Genomic DNA, 16314 nt, shown 5'->3' on the forward strand with positions numbered 1-16314 from the left:
AACTCTTAACTAGAGATATAATATTGACTCTTCCTAGATTCGTATTCATCATGATTACATGGCTATCCCATTTTCCATGAATAATGGGGGTTGACATGGCACCATCTTTAATCTTGGTAGTCAAAATGACAAGGTCAACTTACAAGTGGCATAAAATTTGCATTTAGACATTGTTTGAGGTCTTTCTTGCACCATTAGAAAGGTATATAAATGTAGAGTAGTATTGGGTGGTGCTACAGTAAAGTGGAAAATTTTTACCCTAGAAAATTCCATTTAATACCTAAAAATGGATACAGAAGGTTTCATACTCTAATTCACCAAACTAGGACATGTCACTAAAAATGGTCCTGTGAGTTGATTCCTCCAATATTTCCACTCTTCAAGAATCAATATGGATGAAAAATATTGTAATCATCCGATATTGATCACCTAAACACAATTTTACTTATTAAATTACATAACACTATTTTATTTAAAGATGTTAGGACACATCTCTAAAAAAACTAAAAATGAGCTTATTAACCCCAAAAATAGCTCTTAAAAAACACTAGAAAATAACTAGTAACAAAATCCTAACTTCCATAAGATATGTGACATAAAATACAAGAATTCATATTATTAAAAAAAATCACATTTAATCCATTGTGTCCTCCCAAGATTTTGAAAATTTTAGTTTGAAAATTCACTAAAAAAAATATTATAGTGAAAATTATAAGATAAAACTTTTAAAATTGATTTCATAATTAGTCACAAACCTTATATTCCATAAACTATATCTATCAAAGCATATTGAAACAAAATTAAAATTTTGGTGACCTGTACTATGACATTTCTCCCCAACCATCACAAATTTCATTATCTGAAACTTCCTAGGAAAAATTATAGTGAAAACTCCAAGATGACTTGTTTAACATTGATTTTTGGATTAGTCACAAACCTTATTTTCCATAGGCTATATTTCAAGAAGTGCAATAAACCAAAACTTGTAATTTTGACCACTTATAACTTGATGTTTCACCTCAATCTCCTCAAAAAAAAATTCTTTGAAACTTCAAAATATATATATATATATATATATATATATATATATATATATATATATATATATACCAAGGTGTTTTGATCAAGGAAGTATACCCCTAGTATTATAGCTCTAATAACAAATGTTAGGATCCAAGAATCTTGAAAATGATAAAAGATCAAAAAATATGATCCACTTTGAGGGGGAAACATTCGTTTATAATTAATTTAATGAATTAGACAATTTTGGTATTTATGAAATGGTTGTTCCAGATTCCAATTGTTGTAAAGGTAGTTTCATCCCACAACATTATAGAAATGGTTAGTGGTTAAGAATAATTACAAACATGAATTTCATAACTCAAATATTAATGAATTTGCATCCAAGTAAACAAGCACATTAGAAACACTAGATAAATGGGAAGCGTAAACTCTTTATTAATAATGGAGCAAGGAAATGTTGGCTTACAAATGAGACCCCAAAGAGGATGATGTTGGGTTAGGGGAGCTTTCCTCAATCCTCTAGAGGAAGGTCCTTGTTGATCTCCTTTGTTGTTTCTCTCTCCCAAATCAAGAAGTGTGCAAGCTCTTTCAATGGTGGAAGCTTTCCAAGAAGTAGTGTTCATTGGCACGAGGGCTTCACTCATTGAATCTCTGATATAGCCAATGCATTTGTGGCATACTAAACAATACTTAATTTGACTACATATTATAAAATACCTTTGCAAATCACTTTATTTAACCCCCCTACAAATACGAACCCAATACACCTTCCCAATTTAAAAAACCCCTACTTTCACTAGATATTGTAAGTATCCTTTTTTTTCATTAACATTTTTTATACCCATTTATATTTATATCACTAGTATAGTGACCTGATTCCTCTCTTATGACCCCACATGCATTCTATAATGCACCAGGATTCAAAGGTCCAGGGAGAAGATGAAGGAGATGTATGACTTAAATTGACAGAAGGGCCCTTAGATCAATCTAGTTTCCAAATACAATTTGGAAACCCAATATGCACTACTTCTTCTTCTATTTCTACTAATCTTGCAACATTTCCAATTGAAGGGACTCCTTCTCAATTAGATACATTGCAAAAGGATTACCAATAGATTGAAGAGAGAAATTACAAGGTCAAAAGTAACATGGAAACTCAACTAATAGCACAAACAACCCCAACCTATCAAACGAGGTTGATTTATGCTATGGACTTAGAAATGAATCAGTTGAAGTTGTCTCTTATGCATCCTACTATTCAATCCATTCCTTTAGGACCTGATTCAAAATGTATTGTATAAACAATACCTTATCATACACCTATTGCTATACAACATATAAAACCCTTTACCCCCCAATTATGTGCTCAATATATTATGCAGGTGGTATGGTATTTCTTTGCCATTGAAGCCCCATGATTCATGCAAAGAGATTGAGAGTTAAAGGGACCGTTTCGTAATATTTGGGCAAGATAATGCTACTCTTCCTTTCTCCTTCAAATGGTTTCCTATGACTCTTACTTATAGGTTTTCTTCAAACTCTTTTGAAACTAGTTCATGGTGTGAATTGGGATCAAGTCTATTGTGGGATTCCCATGTTTGAGGGAGACATGATAAGGAGCATTTGTTGCCAAAGTATACATCCTTAAAATTTCTAGAGCCCTAAATCGGCCTCTTCGAAATCAATACTTTCCATCTGATAAAATATTCACGATTTCTTCCATCATTTGCTATGAAACAATTGCTTTCTGTAAATCCACACAACGTCGAAAGGATAGTTAAGCAAATCATGCAAAACCCACACTATGACTCTATGCAGAGGAAAAAATACCCATTTTGTAAAGTTTTTTTCAAGTTCTTTTCAATGCTAATTTTAATTTCCTTAGGTCATATTTATCTTGATGATATAATAACATTTTCGAGCGATCACCTATAAAGTCATGTGAGCGATTTTTAGGTAATTACACACAAAATAAGATATGGTGATCCTAAGGCTATGTCTCCTTGGTGTGTGTGTGTGTGTGTGTGTGTGTGTGTGTGATTGTAATGAAAGGGTACAATGGAACGTTCCAATGGTCTACTAATAATTTTTTTTATCAGAACCTAGTCCTGACTCAGTAGCTTGTGTGGATGGGAGCACAATTTGTCCTCCCCTCTACTAGGGTTCAATTCCAAGAGACATGTTTGGTCCATTGTGATAAGATTTGAAGAGTAAGTAAGCCCACCCATATAACATCTCAAATATTATTAAGTCATATATTATTAGCGCGTAGTCTAATGAGGTAGAGGAGTTTCCCAGAAAGTTATGGAAATTCCGGTCATATTTGGAGAAAATCCGGCAAGGATTTTTGTAAATACAAGTTATAGTTGTTAAACTTCAAAATTTTAAGTGTCCTAAAAGTTTTTGATGGTGCTGAATCCATTTCTACCATCAAAAACATGATTCAAACACTGTCTCTACAAGATTTTTTGAATTTTTTTTGCCCGGATTCCGACCACTTTTAACCGTCCAGACAATTCCTCTGCCGCGTTAGATAATTCCTATTATTAGTGTATATCTAACTCACATACATTTACCTATAATTTTAGTATTATAATATTAATTAAATAATTTAACCTAAACCTCATCCAAATTACTTCACCATATTATTAATTCATCATATTGCATATATGTAAGGATGTAAAAGTCTTAACAAAATTAAGATCCCAATAAATAATACCCCAAGAAAGTGACCGCCAAAAAGGGATGTAAATGCATTTAAGCTTATCATTACAATATAAAAAGCATGTTATATCCTATAGGACTCTTTGTCGTTAATTAAGACACAATCGTGACTATAAATCTCACTACAGCATTTGTTTACCCACATTTCCTTCATGGGGAATAAAGGGAACCGTAATTCATATGGTTCAAATCAAGAAAAGAAATTAGGCCCTTTCACTAAGTTAAATTTTTTAAGTAATGTACATGAAATTATTCCAATATTACTACTTTTCGTGAATAATGGATTGGATACAAACAAAAATATGAATTTGAAAGAATTACGAATATGCAAAGTTTTTTTTTTTGGGAAAATTGTAAGGATAGAAATTTATTAAAAAGTTTAAAAATCTTGGCCAATCTTACTAGTTTCCAATGTGTAAACTATAAAATATCTGGTGATATATTTATAAAAAAATTTCAAATTTATAATGATTTTTTGTATAGTCTCGATAAAATTTTGGCAATATTTAAAGTAAAATATTTTTATACTATAAAAATTTGGAGAATCATTTTTAGAAAAAATAGAAATTAGAGAATCTTTTTTTTGGAGAAAACATGGAAAATTAGCCCACTTGTGAATATTAGCTCTAAAATTTTTCCAAACTCCTCATTTGAAATATTCGGAAAAAAAAGACGCTTCTCATTAAATAGTGTAAAACAACACTGTAATTATTTAGTTTTTTTAATAAAAAATTGTAATTAATTATTAAAAAATAAAAATAAGGATTAAATGATTGAGCATAAAATTTGGAAAAATAAATAATTATTTATTATAAATCTAATTATTTTAGTTAAACATAACTTGTTTTTGTTTATTTTAATGATGATTCATATTATTTATTATAATTAATTATAATTTATTATATTTAAAATATATTATAAAAATTATGTTTAAAAATGTTAGTTAAAAAATGTTAAAGAGAAGTCCTTTTAAACATTTATATTTTTGAGAAGTTAATAAATTAAAAAAGTCAATATTCTAAAAGATACTTTGAAATTAAGATTTAATGTGGGAATATATATGATATTATAAAAGAAAGTGTTTTTTTATATAATACCATTTTTTGTTTTTGTTTTCTAGCATGTCCATGACTTGTGGGATTAGCTTTTGGTCTAAGAAACTACAACGCAAAGACATTTAAGTTATCAAAATTACCTAGGGATTACATCTGACTTGGACCACACCAACCCTTAACATTGTTAGACTTTTTTCAGTGTATCATCCCAACTACCGCAAGGTTTGGACCTTGGCCATGTTGTAGAATGAAACCCTCAAAATCTAACCATGCTAGTGGGATTCCAACATCCACCACCTTCTTAGTGTCATAAATATGACGAATTATTTCATCCCGTGGCATTTTAGGAATTTTCCAATACCCTATTTCATTGTGGAGTTCATGAACATCCATTGTTATTTTAGTAATAATGGTTTTTTCTTTATGCTAACTATAACAAAAATATTTTCTTGATCTTCTAGATCAAGGTTAATGATCTTTTATCCTATGATACTTCATTGCATCACAATTTCTCATCTAATTCTTTATTGCGCCTCCTCCTCTACTCTCTACTTATTTAGCTAGCTAAGACTTTGACATGTATATTCCAAGTCCTCTTAAGTAGCAGGGGATTTTGTTTATAATTTGAAGTGATATTAGAAAGCCTCATCTTTCATGTTATTTCCCTTGTGCTTGTAGATTAGATATTTAATGATAGCCATACTCTCCATGAGGGAAAGATCAACTCACGAGGGGATGATAGAATATGGTGTGTTGCTTTTAATTATAAGATTATAAATTATAAAAGCTTTCTAGATTTACTCTATCTTCTTCCATGTTTCTCTAAAGATGTTGCAGCCTCAAAAAATTTCACATCCTTATAAGGTACATGAATGGTGAGGGTCTCAAATAGGAGTTTATTTTTTTTACCACAACCAAAACTCTATTGACTTACAATTATTTTTAAAATGAAAATATAATTTCCATCATACATTAATCACTTTCTAATACTATAGTTCTGGTTAATCCTATGAGGAAGGCCCAGTTTGAGATACTTGTGTGAAGTAAGTTCTTCTAAGTTTTTATCATCATACACAAAGTTAGTGTAAGTAATGTTTTTGGATTTGATTATCATAATCTTTGTTTTACTAGTGTCCATCATCATACCCATGTTCAAATAGAGATCCTTAGAATTATTAGTTGCATATCAAGATTGGAGGGACACCTTGCCATAAAAATAATATCATCAACGTAAACAAGGAGGATGCTAAGTATTTCAACTAAAGTAAGGCCAATACAACCTGCTTCTTCTAGACATACCTCTAATTTGTCAATATAAATACCAAAAAAGGTAAGGGATATGAGACGACCTCATTAAACTCCTATATTACAATTAATTTCTTTTGACCAACCTTCAATGTTCCTAAACTTAATAGTAGTATCCTCTCACGATATTATCGTTGTAGCTATCAAGTCAAATGGACATTTAACACTTCCAATATATAGGTTATTTCTAATGTGAAAATCTTTCTTAAAGTCAATGAAGCAACACATGAATTTGGTTTTAATTATACAATGCATTTACAATGATCCTAAGAAAAAGTAGGTGATTCAAATTTAAATGATAGCTTCTAATACTAACTTGATCTTTAACCTTTTTTCTCTACTTTCTAACCATATGATAATTTTTTCTTTTAAATAATTCCATATAACTTTCTAACCTTATGATAATCTCTTTTTAATAAATAAAAAGAGACAAATAATATTGATCCTACCATTTAAAAAGTTGTTTCAATCTCTATAGTTGAAAATAACAATAAAAAAAACTCTAAATTTAACACTCAAGCAAATCATATTTCACTTTCAAATTGAAAAACATATAAATACGAAAGATATAACAAATCCTTCGGTTTTTAAAAATGTTTTTTAATAACTTATATTTATTTTAACAAGTCATTTAACTTCGAGCTTTATTTTACTAAAATATAATTAACCTATTTACATTAAAAATAAATAATAATAAAAATAACATATCAATAATACTTCACCAAGACTTTTAAATGGTGAAAATAAAGTAAAAATAACATATCATTAATACTTCACCTAGACTTTTAAACGGTGAAAAGTATGCGGGTGTGTAAAAAATATACCCTTGTTCATCTTTCTTTTGCATACATGCACTCTATAGTTTCCTATGGCCCATTACACTACAACCTTTATTTCCCTACACCCTATTTCAAGGCCCCATATATTACGCCGCCACCGAATTGAACTTGCCTTATATTTGGCAAATGCCACTGAAATCAATTAGAAACGGTTGGAGCATTCCACAATATGTGCATTGTTTTTGGGACTCAAAACAAGATATCAGAAGAGCTCATGGGGTGAGCTATGGCGCTTGATTCTGAGCTCAGATGGGCAGCACTGCAATTTGCAGTTTCAGTAACCACAGTTTCAAAGCCACCATGAGATTGGGCATTTATTGCGTCATGTAATCTCTGGAGCTTGTGATTCAGCTCCAATGCCTCTGATCTCAATAGACAATTCTCTTCTGCTATCTGAGAAAGATGCTGTGAAGTAATATTGATTTTCCTCAACATCTGCTCCTTCTCTGTTCTTAGATGAGCCACTTGAGCCCTCATCTCGTCCATGTGATGTTGTTTCCGGAGCCTAGACCTCCTTGCAGATTCTCTGTTAGACAACATCCTTCTCTGCTTCCTTACATCTATCACATGCTGATCCTCTGCTTCCTCAGAGGCTGAAATGCTCCGATAATGTGAGATGTCCTCCCCATTGCCACCAGGACACCATACTGAATCCTCAGTTGGGCACCTCTCGTCCAAAGACACAGTTCCTGATTTCTTTGTGGCCATTGCAGTTTTGGCCCCAGGCGCATTCAGATTAGCAGAGAAGTTCACATTGTTGTGTTGGGTACTGCCCAAATCATATATTTCTCTGCTGAATTCTGCTGGATGGATTGTGGGTACAGAGTTTTTGTGGATGCCCAGATGGTTTGTAGGGGAAATAAGCATTTGATTTGACTGCAGCCCTATCAAAGAGAACGAAACAGGACCAAACCCTTCAGATCCTTGCCTCATAATCACTGTCTGCTCCAGAAAATGAAAATGTTGCTGCTGTTGCTGCATCAAATCTCCTTTTGCTGCCTGGGATGAATCAATTTGGATTGGAGATGGCTCTATATACCTAATTCCACAGGAAGGTATTAAGTCCTGAAATGATTGGTGGAACAAAATTTGAGAGTTTTCAAAGAAACCCAAAAGATAAATCATAAAGCCCTATAGCAATAGGCACTAAAGGTGAAAAATGAGAAGAGACTTGTGCCCCAGAGCCAAAAGCATAGGCAGCATTGGACCAGAAGCACTATATGTAGTAGCTTCTGAAGGAAAGTGAACATAGGTAAAATCTCTGGCTGCCCGATTCAGAATCTGATTCATACACACAGGCTATGCACCAGTTGATTGTATGGATAACAGCCACCGTTTAAATATGAGTTTACATAGTTCAAAAGCAAAATTAAATTGAATGATGAATTTACCAAAACTTGCAAGGAACGTATAATGATAACAAAAGTAATAAAAACATGGGAAGCAATGAACTCACTCAATCAGAATTGAAGGCTTCATCTGTTTGGACCTCTTAAGCCATCTCCAAAACTGTTCTGAAGCATGAATTTATGCTTTAACCCATCATCCCAAGTTTCTGCAATTCAAACTCAAAACACAACTACTTGAACAGAACAAATAATCAGAGGTAAAAAACAACAAAGGCAAGGGCAACAATGAAGTCGCAGTCTGTAGAGCAGCAACTAATAGACAAAATCTTGAAGAAGAATAGGAAACTGGTTTGAGCAGGGGATGTATTTATGGCTATGGATCAATGGAATAGAGCAGAACGCTATGGAATAGGAGAAAGAGGATAAGCATCAGTTTGCCGGTACAACCCACAAAGAAAGGAGGAAATTCTGAACAGATGAGCCACATGGATAATGCACAAAGGGTATGAAGCAACAGTATTTTACTCTATTTGAACAAGTAATCGAAGGAACTACGTCATTGCTGTAGGTGTTAGAAGAATCCTGATACAGTATATTCCCCAAAATTTGAGATTTGTTTTTTCCTTTACAATTTAATTTATATTAATTTCGAGAAAGTAAAACGGGTGAAGTGCCTAATGTTGATCATTACAATATTTTTTAATTAATGATGATCACTGTTTTCTAAGGATTGATAGTCGCAACATTCTTTAATGAATGATGATCACTTTTTTCTCAGGATTGTTGGTCGTAATTTCGAGGCTTCGTTTCTTCGGAAAATAATGGAAATAATTATGGAAATTTTTGGAAATCAAAGATACAATTGTTAATCAGAATCTGAATAACCTGCTAAAGTAACATCAGAAATGTCAGTGTATAAAATACCATAATTACAAGTACCATTAAGGTACCTCAACACACATTTTGCTGCATTCCAGTAACTTTCAAGTGGTTTGGACATAAACTGGCTCAGCACACTAACAGAGTATGCCAGATCGGGTCAAGTTGTCGTGAGATATATCAAACTTCCCACTCGTTGTCTATACAAAGTGGCATCCACCTGTTTTGTGTCATCGTCACTGCTTAACTTGAGATTTTGCTGCAATGGTGTTGCTGCTGTTTTGCACTGTTCCATTCTGAATCTTTCCAACAGGGTTCTGGCATACTTTCCTTGAGTTAGAAAAGTTTGACCAGAATCTTTCCATACCTCCAAACCTAGGCAATAATGAAGATCTCCAAGGTCTTTCATTTCAAATACCTGTGACATTCGCTGCTTGATTTCTTTGATCAAATTATTTGCATTTCCTGTTATATTCATGTCATCCACATACAAAGAAATCAAAATGATTTGCCTCTGTTTATTTATCTTGGTATACAGGTTTGGGTCATTGAGGCTCCTATGAAAGCCATGATGTATAAAAAATGAATCTATTTTTTCATACCATGACCTGGGTGCTTGTTTCAAACCATAAAGTGCCTTATGCAATTTACACACTAAATGCTCCTGCCCCTTTTTCACAAAACCAGGAGGCTGTACTAAATAAATTTCTTCCTTTAATTCTCCATTCAGAAATGCAGACTTAACATCTAGCTGGTGTAGCTTCCATTTATGTTTTGTTGCTAAAGAAATTAGCATTCTAATTGTATTTAATTTAGCTACAGGGGCAAAGGTGTCATCGAAATCTATTCCTTCTTGCTGTGAGTAACCCTTTGCTACCAGTCTAGCTTTGAATTTTTCTACACTCCCATCTGCATTTATCTTAAGTTTATACAGCCACTTGCATCCTATAGGGGTTTTTCCTTTAGGCAACTCAACTAAATCCCAAGTATGGTTTCTATATATTGATTCAATTTCCTCATGCATTGCAGCCCTCCATTCATCTGATTTACTTGCTTCTTCATAGTTTGAAGGTTCTACAATGTTTAAAATTTTGGACATTAAAGCATAGCCTTTCAATCTTTCAGGTAGTCTAGTCTTCCTACCTGATCTTCTAGGTAGAGGACTTACCTCAACTCTATCTGTTTCAGCACTTTCCGGGCCTGCATTATCACTTATTACACTATCTGCTGCTACTTCTTCCTGTTTCTGCTCCTACTCATGCTCTTCATCTTCGTCATTGTTCATCTCTATCAGCAATGGAATGTGGCTGTCACTGTTAGAGTCTTCCTTTCCATCTTCAGTCTGTTCATGAAAAATAACATCTCCGCTTGCAAAAACGTTATGAGTCACAGGATTATATAACTTGTATGCCTTATACTCTGTGCCATATCCTACAAATATACATTTCAAGGCTTTGGGGTCTAACTTCTTTCTATCTGCTTTTGGTATATGAGCATAAGCTTTAGATCCAAATATTCTTAGATGACTAACTGCTGGTTTGAGCCCAAACAATGCTTCAAAGGGGGTTTTGAAGCCTAGACATTTAGTAGGACTCCTATTCTTTAAATAAACAACAGTATTAATGGCTTCTGCCCAAAGACCATTCGATAGACCTTTACCTTGAAGCATACTTCTCGCGCACTCCACAAGAGTTCTATTCTTGCGTTCTGCTACTCCATTCTGCTGTGGAGTGTGTGGCACTGTGAATTGCTGCATAATCCCATGTTGCTTGCAGAAATTCATGAACTCTCCTAACCTGTATTCTCCCCCTTGGTCCGAGCGGAGAATCTTTATCCTCTTTCCTGTTTGGTTCTCTATCATAGATTTGAACTCTTTAAAGTACTGAAAGGCTTGACTCTTTTTACTTAAAAAATACACCCATGAAAACCTAGTGCAATCATCTATAAACAGCGGAAAATAATATGCACCTCCTAGGGACCTAGTTTGCATGGGTCCACAAATATCTGTATGCACTAGTTCTAGGATGTCTCTTTCCTTTCTGTTGACATGCAAAGGGAACTCTTCTCTATGCATTTTCCCTAATGCACATCCATCACATTCCAACTTGACATTATGAAAAACAGGGAGTCCATCGACCATACCTTTCTTCTGAAGTAAGATGAGGTCTTGCAAATTGAGATGTCCAAATCTCTGATGCCAGAGATTTTCGACTGTTGATCCAGCTGCAACCATTGCTTGTCGTGGCATACTCTTTGCATCCAATCTGTACAAATTCCCCACGCGCACTCCTGTTGCAACTGTTTCCATCTGGCTATCCTTAATGACACAACCATTCTTAAAGAATTGCACCTGCATGTCCTGGTCTGTAATCATTGAGACAGAGATCAAGTTTTTCTTAATTCCTGGAACATATAATACATTTTTAAGATGTTTAATGTCGCCACTAGGTAGCTTCACAGGAATATCTCCATATCCTTTGATCTCATACCCACTGTCATCTCCTAGATAAATTTTTGATCCACATGTAGATTCTTCAAGAAATTCAAAACAGTCCTTCTTACCGGTCATATGTGAGGATGCGCCAGAATTGACATACCATATGTCGTCCTCATCTCCCTTTGATGCTGAAAGAGCACAATCGACTGTGAATAGTGGAAGATCATGGTTGTGGTCCTCCTCCTCTCCAACAAAACAGCCCTGATGTTTCCTCAGTTTGCCTCTTCTTTCATCTGCCTGCCTCTTATAGCATTCTTTAATCTGATGACCAGGTTTCCCACAATAAAAACATCTCTTAACATAATTATCAGTCATACCTCTGAATGATCTCTTTTGAAAAGAGTTGGCTCCCTTCTGCTGCTGCTGCTGCGGTTGCTGGTGCTGCTTTCCTCTGTACTGTCGCCTCTTCGCCATCAGAGCAAGGTCATTGCTCTGAGTTTTCAGATTCTGTCGTCACTTCTCCTCCTGGAGCAGAATCGTTGTCAGCGCATCAAATGAAGGGGCTTTCTCCCTCACTGACAGTCTTGAGATAAACGTCTGATATTCATCAGTCATTCTGTTCAATGTGAGTGTGACTAGATCTGAGTTGGACACCTTTTCTCCAATAGCTCCCAGTTTGTCACTCAGATCCTTGACTCTGGCCAAGAATCCAACAACGGACTCATTCTCGTCCATCTTCAATGCAAACAGCTTTCCCTTGAGTGCCAGAACACGATTTGTATTCTGAGTCTCGTACAGGTTCTTGATCGTTGTCCATATATCAGCGGCTGACTTAGAATCTCTGATATGTGGGATAATATTGTCCTTAACGGACATCTTCAGTATAACTTTTGCTTTCGTTTCTCTTTTATCCCAGTCTTGTTCTTGGGTCGTTGTTCCAGATCTCAGCTCATTTCCTTCAACGATCGCCCATGCATTTACGCTCTCCAGCAAAGTTTGCATTTTGAATTTCCAGTTGGAGAAATTCGTTCCATCGAGTTTGCCAGACTCGTGGAGGTATGATTCTAAACTATTGTTCATTTTCGCCCAACTGAACACTCCAATCGGCCACCACTGGGCAAGTCTGATCTGCTACCACCGAACAGGTCAGGAACTTCACTGTGCCACCACCGGGCAAGTCCGATCTACTGCCACCGAACAGATCAAGGACTTCACTGTGCCACCACCGAGCAAAACTGATCTACTACTACCGAACAGATCACCAAACAAGCTCCAACACGCCACCACCGGGCAAAGGCGATCTACTTCCACCGAACAGATCAAGGAGCTGCACTGCGCCACCACCGGGCAAAAAACCGATCTGCTTCCACCAAGCAGATCACAGAGCTTTGATTTACCACCACCGGGCAAGTCCGATCTGCTACCTCCGAGCGGATCACGGAACCCCAATTCGCCACCACCGGGCAGGTCTGATCTGCTACCTCCGAGTGGATCAAGGAACCTCAATTCGCCACCACCAGGCAAATCAAATCTGCTGCCACCGAGCAGAAATCTCCACGTGCCACCACCAGGCAACTCCGATCTGCAATAAAAAATTGCAAATTTCCAGAGAGAAAGAGGTTGGCTCTGTGGCGCTCTGAACAGCTACGAATCCGCGCCAATTGCAGAAAAGAAAAATTCACGGTGTCCACGGAAATTGGCGCGATTAACAGCCACGGATCCGCGCCAATTCAGTCACGATTTCGTTGGCGCGCTTATCAGCCTCAAACCCGCGCCAATGGGCGCGTCTGTTCTTTAAAAACTCGCGCTCTTCTGTTCTGTTCTGTATTGGCGCGACTGTCTGCAAAAAATCCACGCCAACTGCTCCAACCCTTTCTTCGGCTCAGAGATGATCAGTCATCTGAGACCCTTCGCTCCAGGTGTTACTGCAGTTCCACCTGATCACACAGATACATTTACATGCTCTCCTACCACTACAGATATGTAACTAATGATACATCCCTAAAAAAAAGAATTGAGGCTATCTCTACCCTAAGCTCTGATACCAAGATAAAAATCAAACTTTGAATTAAATGAAGGAGTTGCAGCTCACAGGTGGGTACAACACCTGAAGACTACACTCAAACAAAGAGGAGACTCTCTCTCATTCACTCTACATTACATCAAATGAATATTACAATATTAAATACATCACTGAAAATTAGGTAGTTGTGAACAACCTCCTAAACTCTAGGAACTAATCCTAAACTAAGGAGATGTGTTACAACCATATAACCATTTCTCCATTATTTTTAACTAGTTTTAAGGTTTTGAATATCTTGGGTTTTTTTAATGGCGCTGAATCTATTTCCATTATAAAAACAAAATTCAAACATTTTTATCTTTTGAAAAAAAAAAGAAACCAAAATTAACGTCTCGCTAGACAACACAATTGTTGATATACAAAAATGATTAACATTCAACTTTCAAGTTATTTCAATTTAGGTTAATGGAATTGTGTTTAATTTCTAGTTTAGGTTTGTTTAAATATATTATAATATATGGGGAAAAATAATATTATTTATTAAAATGTCCATGGGATCTTCGGGTGATCAGGGGCTTTGTGAAGGCACTCTTTGATGTGAAATCACTGGATCAATTCCCCACCCTGATTAGGGTGATATATTTGATCAGGTGCTTTGTTAAGGCACTCCTTGATGTGAAGTCACTAAATCAATTCCCCACCCTGATTAGGGTGATATATTTGATCAGGTGCTTTGTTAAGGCACTCCTTGATGTGAAGTCACTACATCAATTCCCGCACTCATTGATGTGAAGTCACTAGATCAATTCCCCGCCCTGATTTGGGTGATATATTGGACATGTAGTCCTGCCAAACTTACAAAAAACATTATTATTTATTAAAATGTTTTTAAAATAATAATAATTGAATTTTGTTTTCTTAATTATATATTAGAAAATGAGTAACATTTATTAATATTAATGTTAAAATATTATAATAATAATGATATTAGTTCTTCTACAAATACATTCTTCTTATTAGTCCCTGCAGTCAGGCATAGAACTATGGTAATTGAAACGGTCTTGTTAGCATTAGTTTGTATGATAAATAAGCTAAAGTTTTTAGCTGCTGAAATTTTTGCAGCCTATGAAATTTTTGTATTAATTTTTGAGGACCAATCAGCGTAATCATCATCTTATTTGCCTTCATACCGAGACCAAAGCTTAGGATAAGAATATATAATGAAAGACAATTTGAAACAATTAGAAACTGAAATGAACTAATGCTACCATTAATTCTCAAACATTTTATGTTAAGAAAACTATATTGTCCACCACTAAACTATAATGACCACGGCTACATGTACCCCTGCCACCTCTTCTATCTACATGTAACAGGTGCCACATCTTACGTTTACATGAAACTAAGTGTCATACACTTGACAACGTTGTGTCATACACTTGAGGCCTATATCCCCATGCTAGAACAATATTTCACCTCCTCAATGCTCTGCATTAACAATATTTATTTTAGATAGCTAGAATAGAAAGATAGTTCACTAGAGTAGCAAGAAAACTTACGGGAGGAACCATGCTCTGCATTAACTACATGTTATTGCTAGCCGAAGGTAGAGAGTTGTCAGGTCAAAGGTAGTCTTCTTCCTTCAACTTGGCCCACTACCACACTGTCAGTTTGAGTATGTAGGTAGGTTGTAGGAAGATCCCACATGAGGTGGGTTGGTCGATTAACAAAGTGAGGGTTGGTCGAACACGGACGACTATAGTTTGTTGGGAGAATCCACCACTATCATCTGGTTCTTCATGTGGAACGTCTGGTGTTTCATCCCTAACATCTAGCTCTGAATCCCATAAAGATAAGCATATGGATAAGCATATGTTATATAAAGATATGCTTTAGTTGCTTTACATGCAGGTTGATTATAGAATAAATTAATAAAAATGTCAGCCTTTTTTTAACTTAGACATGGAAATATGAGTTTACCATGGACTATTAGAGGCAAACCATACATGCTTAATGTTAGCCACACACAAAAACACAAAAACGAAGAATACTATATCCGCAAGAAGCACTAGCATGGTTGATTCACTCTTCCCTATTTGTAGTCTAAAAAAACAACATCTGTGAGTGCTTATATCTGGGTTGCTATATCTCTTGCATGTGCTCTCTTCGCTACCTTTGTTCCTTACTTTGTAGGATGAGAATCATTGGAATTATCAGATGTAGCAGAAGTGGCGAGTGTTGCTAGTTTTGCATGTATCCTCCTTATTTCTCATGTTTTACCTAGAGAAGATCTGTTCCAGCATTATGGTCGCCTACCTACCTGGAAGTAGTGGTCGTGGTGGTACAATGGTGGACGCCCTATTAAACAAAACTAATTTCACTATTTATAAGTCAATCAGTTGATTCAGGACTAGAGGAGTTAGGTGTCTTGGGATTGATGGGGGATGGCTTAAACAGTTGGCTGGAAGAGCTAGCTGAACTATAGAGCTAGGATTAATGGAAGTTGGCCCAATAAAAAACCAAGCTTGATTTCTGATAAAAGCATGTGGGTGCCTGTTTCTGACCTGTTCATGACCTGTGTTTCTGATTCAACTGTGTTTTTTTGTTCCAAACCGTTTCTTTTCTTTTGTGTCTTTCTTTGTGAAACCTTTGCTTTTCTTTTTGTTTATTATCTAGGCTC

At 35.4% G+C, this 16314-nt stretch overlaps 1 protein-coding gene across 2 annotated transcripts; it reads right to left on the reverse strand.

Annotated features, from left to right (window-relative positions):
- Positions 1-6937: 6937 nt before the first annotated feature.
- On the reverse strand, positions 6938-8770 carry LOC149178349 (bZIP transcription factor RISBZ5-like). Of its 2 annotated transcripts, none has more exons than XM_089423625.1 (2): positions 8403-8770; positions 6938-7985 (listed from the first exon to the last, which is right to left on the reverse strand). In XM_089423625.1, exons 1-2 carry the CDS (start codon positions 8423-8425, stop codon positions 7136-7138), a joined length of 873 nt encoding a protein of 290 aa, XP_089279751.1. In that variant the 5' UTR covers positions 8426-8770; the 3' UTR covers positions 6938-7135. The 2 variants fall into 2 exon arrangements, with proteins under 2 accessions (XP_089279751.1, XP_089279752.1); XM_089423626.1 differs by having other exon boundaries at positions 6938-8011.
- Positions 8771-16314: the final 7544 nt, after the last annotated feature.

Source organism: Pinus tabuliformis, chromosome 4_1 (assembly GCF_031772625.1).
Source record: "Pinus tabuliformis cultivar Carrire ecotype Pingquan chromosome 4_1, CPIR1, whole genome shotgun sequence".
In the NCBI taxonomy this organism is placed as follows: domain Eukaryota; kingdom Viridiplantae; phylum Streptophyta; class Pinopsida; order Pinales; family Pinaceae; genus Pinus; species Pinus tabuliformis.

Bases quoted from the DNA above. Each gene is read 5' to 3' on its own strand.
- LOC149178349 (XM_089423625.1), bottom strand. From the start codon at position 8,425: ATGAAGCCTTCAATTCTGATTGA. The intron at 7,986-8,402 runs GTGAGTTCATTG...CTGTGGAATTAG, and splicing joins AAGCCTTCAATTCTGATTGA to GTATATAGAGCCATCTCCAA.